The sequence below is a fragment of the Helianthus annuus genome, chromosome 17, assembly GCF_002127325.2.
Source record: "Helianthus annuus cultivar XRQ/B chromosome 17, HanXRQr2.0-SUNRISE, whole genome shotgun sequence".
NCBI lineage: Eukaryota > Viridiplantae > Streptophyta > Magnoliopsida > Asterales > Asteraceae > Helianthus > Helianthus annuus.
This window is the reverse complement of record NC_035449.2, coordinates 23460131-23473895: the sequence shown is the minus strand read 5'-3', so window position 1 is coordinate 23473895 and position 13765 is coordinate 23460131. Positions and strand designations below refer to the sequence as shown.

At 43.9% G+C, this 13765-nt stretch overlaps 1 protein-coding gene across 1 annotated transcript; it reads left to right on the top strand.

The window, feature by feature from the left end:
* Nucleotides 1-11659: 11659 nt before the first annotated feature.
* LOC110922218 (malonyl-coenzyme A:anthocyanin 3-O-glucoside-6''-O-malonyltransferase) lies at nt 11660-13351 on the top strand. The gene has a single exon (XM_022166524.2). The coding sequence runs from the start codon at nt 11758-11760 to the stop codon at nt 13132-13134; it is 1377 nt and encodes a 458-aa protein (XP_022022216.1). The 5' UTR covers nt 11660-11757; the 3' UTR covers nt 13135-13351.
* The last annotated feature ends 414 nt before the right edge of the window (nt 13352-13765 follow it).

Below are 13765 nucleotides of genomic sequence, written 5' to 3'. Positions count from 1 at the left end.
GTCAGCCCTGATGGCCAAGAACTTACATATGCAATCCGCCTCGATTTCAAAAGCACAAATAACGAGGCCGAATACGAGGCCCTACTCGCAGGACTACGTTTAGCAGTCAAACTCGGCGTGCAACATCTGGAAGCACACGTCGACTCTTTGTTAGTTGCAGGAAGATACGCGGCGACTATGCCGCAAAGGGGGATATCATGATCCTCTACCTCGAGCAAGCCCTGAAACTAACATCAAAGTTCACTTCATTTAATATCCGACATATTAACAGGAGTGAAAACAAATCCGCAGATGCACTCTCCAAACTTGCATCCACCAGCTTCCAACACCTGGCAAAGGAAATACGTATCGAAATTCTACAAAATCCTTCAGTACCCCTACGCCAGGTCAAGTTTATCCAATACGGGACAACATCGTGGATGACACCAATTATTGCATATTTGCAATCAGGTGTGACTCCCGAAAGCAAGTCGAAGGCACGCAAACTACAATACAAAGCGTGCCATTATCAAATGGGAGACAGTATCTTATACCGCAAATCATACCTAGGGCCACTCCTACGATGCGTCAACCCCCAGGATGCCACATACCTCATCAGAGAGATACACGAGGGTATGTGCGGCATACACGCAGGACCACGCATGGTAGTGGCCAAAATCATGAATGCTGGGTATTACTGGCCCGTCATGCACCTGGATGCCGTCAAAGAGCTGCGCAAATGTATCAACTGTCAACGACATGCTCCAAAAACTTTGCGCCCCAAAAACAACCTGGTCCCGGTCACCACCGCATGGCCCTTCCAGAAATGGGCAATCGACGTTGTGGGACCTTTCCCTGACGCACCAGGTGCAGTCAAATTTATCATAGTAGCGGTTGATTACTTCACAAAATGGGTAGAGGCAAAACCGCTCGCCTCGACCACTGCTATGATAACAAGAAAATTCATATGGGAACACATCATTTGCCGTTTCGGTCTACCAATGTGCATCGTCACCGATAACGGCACTAACTTTGCTGCCGACGAATTCCAAAAATGGCTAGAAGAACTACATATCGAGCACATATTCTCATCAGTGGCACACCCGCAAGGGAATGGCCAAGTCGAGAGTATCAATAAAAGTCTAGTCGAAGGCATCAAAGCAAGGTTGGGAACAGCCAGACGTGGCTGGGTCGATGAACTCCCAAGTATCCTATGGGCTCACCGCACAAGCCCAAAAACAAGCAATGGGGAGACACCTTTCAGCCTAGTTTACGGCTCAGAAGCGATGATCCCCGCGGAAGTAGGCCTCCCTTCACCCAGAATGTTGGCTATTGAAAAAATAGACAACAGTATGGAACGCAGGATTGACTTAGACCTCTTGGAAGAAAGGCGTGAAAACGCTGCCATCAATGAGGCTAAGTACAAATCCAAACTGGAAAAGTACTACAACTCGCGTGTCCGCGTTTGTACTTTCAACCCGGGAGACTACGTCCTCCGTAACAATGAAGCATCTAATGCTAAACGCCCAGGAAAACTTGCCCCCAAGTGGGAAGGACCCTACCTCATCAATAAGGTCTTGGGAAAAGGCGCGTACAAGTTGCAAACGTTAGAAGGCGAACCTATCGCACGTACATGGAATGCACAACAGCTCAGACGCTGTTACATGTAAGCCATGTTTTTACATTTTCATGTAACCTATCGGGCCGCAGGCCATTGGCAATTAAATAAACGAGCAATTTAATGCAATATTGTTTGTTACTACTATTACAAATGCGTGTTCCACTTTGCGGTATCCGCAAAAACAGATTGGCAAAATCTTCATTCGCGATACCCACACAAAGTGCCAACCACACACAAATATTGTAATAGGCCAGCAAAAGGCAGAATATTAAGTATATATCCGGCCGGACATACAAGTTTTTACAAAACTTACACAATTCCTAAACCCTAAAAAGGTAAACAATGGATTGACGCGTACTCATATGACAAAGGTATGGAGTATACTTGACCCCATTCACAAATGGGTAGAGTTCCGGATATACAAGTTTTTACAAAACTTAACAATTCCTAAACCCTAAAAAGGTAAACAATGGAATTGACGCGTACTCATACGACAAAGGTATGGAGTATACTTGACCCCATTCACAAATGGGTAGAGTTCCGGACATACAAGTTTTTAAAAAACTTACACAATTCTAAACCCTAACAGGGCAAATGACGGAATTGACGCGTACCCATACGACAAAGGTATGGAGTATGCTTGACCCCATTCACAAATGGGTAGAGTTCCGCATACATACGTTCAAACATGCAAGAAGTAAAAACACTTGTACAGATTGAACAACAAACTTTATATTCAAAAAATTCAAGCACCCACGCGGTGCTTAATGGATTTACATAGAGTTTCCAACATTTACAAAAGGAAAACAAAAAAGGGGGCACACTAGCCAACCTAAACCCTACTTTGTACCACTGGTACCCGCGCCATCTTGGCCGCCACCAGCAGGATCCTCCTCTTCTGCATCGGCATACAGCATCCGCAAACGGTCTACATAATCTGCAGCCTCTAAACATTCGTCCAACTTCTCCATGCAAGAGAGGGACGTATCATAAAAGGAGGCAACAGCCGCGTTAAGGCGCGCTTCGGTATCCACGTCGCGAAAGCCGGATCGCTCTTCAGTATAACCACCTTCAGACATGACGTTTATATGACCGATACAACGGCTGTAACCAGCTTTAAAACCGGCATCGCGGGCATGTTCCTTGACCAAGTCCAAACCAGTTGCGGTTTCAGGAGCATCCATGATGGCCTGAACAATCTGCAACAAAAGGATAACAAGGTCATTATACGGTCAACCTTTGATACAAAAGTCACAAAATACTTACATGTCCAATGCCATGACTCCGCATCCACTCACGATCAGCCTCCAGTTGTTGGAGCGAAGAAGTCAGCACATCTCTGGCTTCAACAGCAGCATCAGCCCGCTCTTCCGCAACAGTCACGCGGGCTGTGAGGTCTGTAACCGCGACCTCCCGGGTCTGAACTTCAGCCTTTCAAAGAGCAATAACCAGTTCACAAAATCAGCAAACATTCTCAAAAGGCGAAAAGATAAATACAACAGGAATAACGAATTATACCTGAAGGCTAGCAACAACTTGATCCAAACGGGTGCTCTCAACATTCGCCTCTTCAAGAGCCTTAGCAGAGCGACTCTCCCTCTCTTTGGCCTCTTTAAGGGCCTTTGCAACACGAGCCCCCAATTCCTTGGCCTCTTCAAGCGCCTTTACAGCCCGGGCCTCCGCCTGCTGCGCTTTAACCGCAATCACCTCAGCTGCAGCCTTCTCTTTGCCCAAGGCAACGTTCGCTGCCTTGGCATTCGTCAACTCCTGACGAGCACGAAACAGATTGTCATTCTGCTTAGCCCAAGATTCATTCCACTTCTTGCGCTCATTGGAAAACTTTTCGTTCCAACTCTTGCGTTCATCAGAAAGTAACTTGGCAAGAGTACGAACCTGTTTTAGCTCAGCAGTTGCAGCCCACTCTGCAGTCTGTTTCTGCTTATCAAAAGCAGCTCTATCTCTTTCAAGCTGCTCCGCACCCGCACGAGCAGCCTTCACCAACTCTTCTGCTTCGACCCGCATGCGAGCAGCTTCCTCCTCCCTGCGGCCCAACGCCTTGTAATCTTCCAAAATGGCGTTCGCCACTATGGAACTTCCTACTAGCATGGTAGAAAGTTGGTTGATGCGCAACTCACAGGGTGCAGAACGGGCACGTTCAACTTCAAATGGGGTGCCCAGACCACCCAGAATCTCCTTGCACGCAGAGGGGTCGTTGGAAATATCACCCCCCTGCATAACAGTCCAGGGGGGTCGGTGATAAACAGTACTTCGACCCTGGGTATAGGTGCGGTAATAATACTCCAATTCAGACTCCCCAGGCTGAATTGGAGGCCCATCATAACCCGCACCACCGGCAGACGAACCGGTAACCTTCTCACCAGCGGAAGATTTCTGCGGCTCAGCATCAGTTTTTTGCGGCTCTACATCAGACTTTTGTTTCCCAGAATCAGAAAACCGTAGATCCAAATTATCACCCTCATTGGGAGAGATCAGATTGTTGGAGGAATCAATGGTATCGAAAATCTGGGTCGCGACCTTCTCCGCAGTACCCTCCGCTTGCACGGTTGGATCAGGCACCAACTTGACAAAAGGCGCCGAAGGTTCCTTAGACACCCCCGCACCCGCACCCGTGGTGTGCGGGGGAGACGAAGGAGCATCAAAGATAGAAAAATCTTTATCTTGAAGCTCTGCAAAACAAAGTTAATAGCTATCAAAAAAACAAGTTGTGCATAACACTTGAGACAAGCTATAAAACACTTACCAACAGTAACCGCAGGTTTCTTTGGTGTCGGACCAGTCCTTTTAGACTGCAACCTCCGACGTTTCGGTTCACCGGCACCAGCGGCCGTCTCTTCTACTTGCCTCTTCCCACCGGCAGACTGCGAACCCGCAGCGGTTCCACCCGCAGCTGCACCCAAACCCTCAAGGATATCAGATACTATCACGTAATCCATGTATCTACGGAAATAGAGTGAGAGATACCTGCCGCCTGCGGCACCAGATGAGGCACAACAGTAACCTCTGGTATTTTCTTCTGGAGAAAGCGCACGCCTTTCACCACCTGTTTCTTGGGCACACCCTTCGCGTCAGGATCCCCTAAGGCCCCAAGATCACCTGCATGGAAACCATCCAAAAGGTGGGTTGGTGAAACCATTTTCGTTATCATAAGTAAAGAAAATCCCTAAATGTACCTTTGCCTCGCGGCAATTCAACTGCCAACGCGGCCTCAGTAGGCACCCGGAAGTTATCTCGGATGATGACATTAAACCCATCGTCATCATCCGCACAAGCAACTATTTCAACCTTGCCCTCAAAATCTGAAGCAAACATCCTCCATAGGGCAGCATCCTCTGATAGCAAAACTTGCAAGTCAGTAACGCATAAGGGAATAAGGAAAATAGAACAAACGAAAAGTACATACCACCACTTTTCTCCCGCACCACGGGCCTTGACTTCTTGTTCATCCTTGTCAGCATCATGCGCAACACCCACAGCTGTGTGTTGCTCAGCTTCACCCACTCAATGGTCTGCAACTGCGGAAACCACTCCACCGTCTTTACACTAGGGACTGCAATGGTTTCCGTTATGATCGTCTCGGTCACATTCCGAAACGTCATATTCGCAACAACTGCAGCAGCCTTGATATAAAAGAACTTCATTTTCCACTTCGTGATACCCTTGGGAGGAGTCATCAGTTTGGGACTACCATCCCGTTGACGGAAAGAAAAGAACCCCAAGGATACCGTCATTTGATAAAAACGTCGGAAATCTCCAACGGAAGGCTCTATGCTAAGAGCACGAAAAGTTGATTCAAAATTTCGAATACAGATCATACCAAACGGACTCAGTTGGGAAATGTGGATCTTGTACCACTCCAAAATCTCAACAACGAATACAGTCAAAGGTAACCGGAGGTTACAGTCACCAAAAAAATCTGCCCACATAGTAATGTAACTGGCCAGAGCATCGGCACCGGTCTTACCCTCCGATGGGTACAGGGCCCCATATTCTGGGGGCATCTGGACGTCAAGGATCAGACGATTGAATGACGACCTTGGCCACTTTAGCACCGGTAAACCACCACCGGGAGCCCCCCCTTCCTCTTCTTCTGCCACCACCGGCCGCGAGGATTCAGGGTTTTCACCCTCAGCATGGTGAACATCCGATGGTTCAGCCATTAACAGAATGCAGGAAAGAAGGCAGAGAAACAAAACGAGTTCAAAAAACTCAAAAAACCTCACTGGAAACTTCAAACAATTGATCGGAGAAGACAAAGTAACTTTCTTTCTCTCACCGGGAAATTTTTGAAATTTTGAATAAGTGAGGGGAAACCACGAACGGTTTCCCCTTATATACCCATCGCAATTAATGCGGAGGGAGAAAACGAATCATCACGTTCAAAAAGAGCGAGTTACGCGACACCACGTGTCAAGCGTCGTTTCCGCTGACGGTTACTACGCGCCTGACAAGAGAGACCTTTACACTCCTTGCTACAGTGCATTTAATGCCTCGGGCAGTGCAAATGTCCTTTCATTTCAGCACATGTCAGAATGATCTCACCAACTTCCACCAACTCACACGTGATATCAGCCACGTATGCAATAAAAAGCGACTACATTATCCAATTATAAGCGGCATGCGGTTTCTCTGGTATACCGCACCATAACCCATACCGCATGTCGTTTTTTTACATACCCCTAAAAATAGGCAAAAATATATATCTCCACATTATAAGGGGGTATAATACCTATCCGCACTACCCACGAGCACACGTGGAATATGCGGAAATGACACACACGAGCCCGTTCAGGTGTGTCAGATACTCAGAACCAGCGTTGTTCTTTGGACTGAACCGCATCTCAGAAACAGGTAAACCGCATTGCCTTCACTCTCTTCAAGCTTCAAATCCCTCCTATCCGGTTCACAACCACAGAGGGTGCATAAACAACTTCTTCAACGAGAAGAAGGAAGGGAATATACGTGAACGCACATCAGCAACCCTGACTCCTGATCCTTCAAGGGCCACATCCGAGCAACACACCCGTTTCAAGCGAATATGGGGTGATAAAACCGCAGACACTCATAAGTCACTGCGGACACAACCATAGCTTCCGCAAACGGTTGCTACGGAAGAGCCACAACTAACTTCACATCGAGGAACGAAACTACTTCAAGGAAAACTCCTCGGTATTGGAGCGTGAAGGAAGGTGCCTAAGGAAGAGATGCGGACGAGATCCCCAATGATCATACGAGACCTTGTCGAACAACAAGCGATCGAACAAGCGGTAACAATTCTGCTTATGACTTTGTTACCCTACTTGTAAGATGGATAGAATAAACAATGGTGGGCATTACCATGCCTATGACCATGTTTATTTGACCACTATCCAGAATCACATTGTTCGACCAAACATGGCCAACAATGACGCAAGTACTCAACGTTGTTCCCACAACCGTGGCCAACAATGTCAAGCAACGAGGTAACCGCAAAGGACGTGCGGTTACTAGAGAGCTAATTGGAAGAACATGAACACCCCACAAAAGGGATCATCATTTGATGTCCAATCATGACATCAGAAAACTCTCTTCTTCGTTCACCACCTCAAAGGTTGGTTCGAAGTTTGTGCACACCTTCAACCACCATCTCAGAGATTGGTTTGAAGTTTGTGCATACGCCCAGCAAGGTCTCAAGGTTGGTTCGACACACCAACAGGTGGCACCCAACCCGAGGCTGAGAATTTCGCATCAGACGAAACATTTTCACCGGTACGGAAGAGACGTCAAATGACCCTTCCAGACCTCCAGCTTGATTTACAAAAAGCAAAGACCATCCACACGGTCTAGGATCTTCTCCAGACTCCAAACTACCTTCTAAACACCATAGTCCAGTACTCCTCCCACATGCAACTTGCATATGGCAGCAACACTAGACTGGGGGGACTTGAAGGGGTATGGTCCCAGATCTCGCGTCAGCATCGACCGCGAGTGACCATTACCCTTATCAAAACCCCCATTAGCTAACAACCTACTTATGTCCATGCGGGAACGCATCGACACAGTGGGTGAATCCAATCTGTCCAGTGATGGAGGACTTACCTGGAATATTAAGAACGGTAGAGTGATGCGGCATAGCATCACATCTGGTGTATGAAAACGGAAGTATTCACAGCGATGCGGCCTCGCACCGTGTCCAGTGAACACTTCTATCAATACAAGGAAGCTGGATAACAGCAACAGTCACCACAGGCGACGATGCGGCTAGCACCGCATCTCACGTATTTCTTGATCACAAGCAAGAGACGCGATAACATTAGATGTTACCGCAGGCAGCGATGCGGCTCGCACCGCATCCTATACGCCCAACAAGTGGGACTGACACACCAGTGCAAGTAGCGCCAATGACAGTCATCTGTCAGGGCTACGTAAGTAACAGACTGACGTGGCGTAACCTCCACACCCGACAAACCTGACACACCTGCAAAGGTGCAGCACGTCGTCAGTCTGTCCCTCATCCTCCTCCTTCACTCCTCGGCTATAAATACCAACCCCAAACCAGGTTTGAGGTATCTCTTCACAACTCTCTCACTACTACTACTATCATACTTTGTTTCCCAAGCAGATTACTGATTCTCACGCCGGAGAGTGGTAACAAGGAGCACCCCCCACCCCATCCTCCTTGTTACGAGTCACGGTTTGTTTCCCTGTGCAGGAGATCAACCCACCGGTGATCCAGTCAACGATCCTCGGGAGGAAGGGATTAACCCTTCTTGACGAGATCAGTGAGTTAACCCTGCCCGGTTAACCATTGTTTCATCAGTACCGAACCGTATATATTCGGTAACGGTATCGGTACCCACTTTTGGAGATTTTCGATACCGGACGATACCGAGCTCATCCCTAATTATAACTGTCACTGCTTCCGTGTGTTGGCTTGAATAAAAAAGACCATCTACTCTCTTCCGCAACCAAACTTTGTCTCACTAGATTCCTATCGTTTAAATTAATGTTTAGTTACAAAATTTTATGACTTAATAAGCTTAAGTTGAATATCACAAAATATATTATTATAACTAGAATTAATCCCCCCTCCCATGTGTTGCGGCGGGGCGTAAAACCGTGTCATATAGCATCAATGCCACCTCACCACCAACGATCCCTGAGTCGATCTAGGAGCTGCGCATTGTGACAAAACTGTCAAACTAGAAAAAATAGACGTAAAAGCTTGAACCACACATACACATTACGCCGTGTTAACTCGCAAAATTTTGAAAGAAACGTAAAGCGAAACGTATAAAAACGTTGTACCATACACGCACATTGCGCCATATTAACTCGCAAAATTATATACTAATACAAATAGTAACTTAAGACATATCGCTTCAAAATTCCTATTAAACCAACGTGCCCCTTGGAAAAGATACGATTATATATAATACCGTTTCACAAACATCACCTCCTTACACACCGTTGCAATACCAAAAAGCATACACCTGTTCGGTATCTATATAATTACCCAAAACATGTTTTTATGTGTATAATTATAGATTCCCCAAATTAGGATATCTTTTATCTAGAACCGTAGAACAGACAAATTAGGATCTCTTTTATCTAGAACCGTAGAACAGACAATATAAGGTTTTCTGATCTGCACTTACAGAAACAACATTCAAAGAATAGAACAATAATCGGTCACTGCAGAGTGCGGACACATACATGTCTTCACTATCCACAAATATTCCACAACTTATGTTTCCATCGCATACATATCGCCTACATACCTCTGAAAAAAAACACACACAGAGAGAGAGACAGAGAAAGAAAGCAACAACCCATAAGACACGAAACTAACTTCCTCCTGCGATTCTATGCAACGACGGACCGTTGTGAACCACCGATGTTCTACTCGATTTTCAACGGATGAAGAGACGGTTTGCTTGATGTTCTTAGCGATCTTCAGATGTACTCGATCTTGTCGGATTCCGTCAACACAATCATCCCCGGCATCTTGCCGGATCTGGAAGAGAAACCGTTAGGATCTGGAAGAGAGCCTTTGGAAATTAGAACCAAACATATAAAAAAAATAAAATAAGTGTGCAATTAATATAAAATTTTCTTAAATAAATGTCTGTAAATTTGAGATAATCTTTTCATAGATAAATGTCTCTAAAGAAGTTCTGCATAACAGCCGTGTATAATTAAACAATTCTATATTGTTATTATATTAATATTCTTTTTTAAGTACTTATATATTTTGAAATATAATATTATGATGGTACCTGAGTAGGAGACTACATCGTGTGTCATTCTTTTAACGTGCGTGATTAGGATAAATAGATTTTTGTTCATGCGTAATTTCTGTAATGGTGCGTGATTATGTGTTTCTTCATGCGTGATTAGGGTTTGAGTTTTGTTCATGCTTCGCAAGTTAAGCACTCTTATACGTCAACCGACCTCTCTCTCTCTCCACATATATATATATATATATATATATATATAGAGAGAGAGAGAGAGAGAGAGAGAGAGAGAGATGAGGATTATCTTGAGAACTCTAAATATTGCGAGATTGAATGAAAAAACACAAGAACTTAGTTTTTTATATTTTTTGATTTCCACCTTCTTGAATCGCGATTGGGGTATTGATTGAACACACATACCGAATCAAGCATAAGGGTAGTTTGTTCGGTTGATCTTACGGGATGGCTTTGAGGAGATTAAGAATAATAATAAATTGAAAATTTTATTTGTTATATTTGGTTTTGGTTATCGTCTAAGTTATAGAGTTTGTTTAAAATCGAACTCATAGGTATATGTGTTTGAATATAATTGTTTTTAGGGCATTATATAAACGCGATAGTAGAGCAAGATTTAGTTGTTGTCAGTATTTTGTAGGCTAGGGATAAAGCAACAAGAAAAACAATGTTTTGAATAAATTTAAGAATTTTCACATCTCATATAGTAATACTAAAACACTCATAATCAGCATCTCGCTGCAACGCGCGGGCTAGCGTCAACTCGTTTATAACAAAAAGTAAAACAAAAATTTGCAAACGATAAAATGTTTAGTGGACCAAAGTTGAAAATAAAAAAGGTGGAAGGTTAAATTACCAATAATGGAAAGTTTCATGTTAATAATAAAAGAAAACAAATTTATGGGGTAAAAAAAAATGTTTTTCTTTTTTAAAAACCCCCCAAACTCGCAAAGTATAAGATACTATCATACGTAATATTCAACCAGTCTGGAAAAAAAGAACAAGGATCATAAAAATATATTAATTGTATGAAGTTGAGTATCAAAACAACAAATATCAATCAACTTCGTTAAAACTGTAATAAGTTGGAAAATAAAAACATAAATAACTGCTAAAAAACCAGATGAATTTTGATGACAAATTTTGGGTACCGCATGTTGTCCCGAAATAAAACCCGACAAAATGAGCGGGAAAAGATACGTGTTTAATCGGCAGATGACTCTTTGGTAGTCTGAAGGTTTATTTTTTTAAAGTATTCACTAGCTTGGGCAGTGACGAAGCTTGAAATTTTTGATGGGATGGTTGAAAACGTATATACTCAAAAATTTATATAGAACCGGGGTGTCTACGAAAGCTACATATATGACATTACTGAGCGAAAAGTTCGAAGAATCAGACGCCCCCTCGCAGCCAACAAGACTAGCCAAGCTCGTTTTTAATCAAAAGGCTTTCTTTTTTAAACATCCATAGCACCACCTAAGGATGAGCAATTCGTTCCCGGTACTGGTACTGATACCGGTACCGAATTTACCGAACCAGGTACTTTTTCGATACTAATTCGGTACCGACTTTTAGCATTTTCGGTACCGGTTTTTACTCTCAAATACCGGTAACGTACCGGTACCGTTACCGAACTGTACCGTACCGGGTATATTCGGTACCGGTACCCACTTTTGAGAATTTTCAGTACCGGTTCTTTCGGTACCGGACGGTACCGTAGCACCACCTCATGCTAACCCCCACCAACTACCGTTATACCCTTCTTCTAACCCCCATTTATTGGTCCATACATACATCACAACCATCTGATGCTAACCCCAACCAACTACGTTGCCCTTCTTCCAACCCCCATTTTTTGGTCCATAAATACATCTCAATGATAGCAACCGACACCACACCACCAATTCAATGGATGCCACTCCCAATCTAACAGTTCTCGAACGTTCTCGGATATCGCCACCACCAGCCACCATTGGCCACCGTTCGCTACCGCTCACTTTCTTCGACATTACATGGCTACTCTCACCACCAAGCCATCATCTTTTTTTCTACCACTTCCCACATTCAAAATCCCATTTCATGGAAACCATTGTCCCCAATCTAAAACACTCCTTATCCATCACACTTCAACATTATTTCCCATTCGCTAGCAATCTGGTCGTATTTCCCAATGATTCCACTTTCACTAAAAAACCCGTGATCCGACATGTGGAAGGTGATTCTGTTGCAGTTACTTTTGCAGAAAGCACTCTTGATTTTAGTGATCTGACAGGAAATCATCCTCGGAAATGTGAAAACTTTTATCCGCTTGTTCCTGAGTTAGGTAGTGCTGTTAAAGAATCTGATTACGTCACACTCCCAGTTTTCTCGGTCCAAGTGACGTATTTTCCAAACTCGGGTATCTCTATCGGAACAACAAATCATCACAGCCTTGGTGACGCAAGCACTCGGTTCTATTTCTTGAAGGCGTGGTCTTTGGTTTATGAATCGGGTGGAGATGAGTCATTTTTAGCAAATGGATCTCCACCTATTTTGGATAGATTGGTTGACATTCCGAAAGTATTTGAAGACCGGTTGAAACAAACAAATCTCGAAAAGTTTTATCAACCTCCGAGCCTTGGGGGTCCCTCTGATAGGGTTCGGGCCACATTTGTGTTGGCCCGAACCCATATCAATGGACTTAAGAAACAGGTTCTAACCCAACTACCAAGTTTGGAGTATGTATCATCTTTTACGGTAACATGTGGTTATATATGGAGTTGTATTGTGAAATCGCTTGTCAAGGTGGGAGAAAAAAAGGGTGAAGACGAGTTAGAACAGTTTATATTGGCGGTGGGTTGTCGACCACGTTTGGATCCGCCACTTCCTGCAACCTACTTTGGTAATTGTAGCGCACCGTGTATTGTAACCATAAAAAATGTTGTGTTATCAGGTGAAAATGGGTTTGTTATTGCTGCCAAAATGATTGGAGAGGGTATAAGCAAACTGGTGAAGAATAAGGAGGGGATCTTGAAAGATGTGGAGAGATGGCATGATGGTTTCAAGATACCGGCAAGGAAGATTGGAGTCACTGGTACACCAAAATTCGACTTCTACGACATTGATTTTGGGTGGGGAAAGCCGACAAAATATGAAGTTGTTTCAATCGACAATGGCGGGTTGTTTTCTATAAGTGCCAGCAAAGAATCAGCACAAGATTTTGAAATTGGAGTGTCCTTTCCGAGTATGCAAATGGAGGCGTTTGCTAAAATCTTTAGTGATGGATTAGAAAATGCAATTGCGTAGTAATTTGTCGTTACCTTTTTCTATGCATATTGTTTGTTCGAACTAAGTTAATGTAATTCGGGTGGATTATGTACGTTCAGTATATTTTCTCATATGTATCGTGCTTTCAATAGGTCAACTATCTCAAATCCAAGCATAATGTGTAAGACTTTCAACATTCACTTATGCAAAGATGATGAATTGCTAGTTCTCATACGATGACTATACCCATATTTCATCTTTCACTCTTCTATGCAACCACAACGCTCCATAGCTTTCACTGTCATGCAACCTATGCTATGTTCTTGTTTTAGTTTTCACCATTTTTTTCTAATTTTAAGACAAGATTTAACCAAGAAGTGCAAAAAAGGCACAAATTTTGGGTTTTTTCTTGGTATTCTTGGCCTAAGGCGCCCTCCTCTTGTACCCAAGGTGTTTTATGCCGCAACATGTATCTTTCGTTTTTTGGCTTGTACACGTAGCTAAAATCAAATAATTTTTTTTATAGCTATATTTTGGGTACTAAAAACCATGGTTGTAAAACAAGGTTTTCAATGCCGAGTACTCTTCGAGTAGTCGCTACAAAGGAGGCTGCCAATGCGACTTTCTTTGACTCCGCCTAATTACTCGAAATCGGTCAAACACGTTCAAC

Excerpts from the sequence above, each read along its gene's own strand:
- LOC110922218 (XM_022166524.2), top strand. The coding sequence starts at position 11,758 with ATGGATGCCACTCCCAATCTAACAGTTCTCGAACGTTCTCGGATATCG.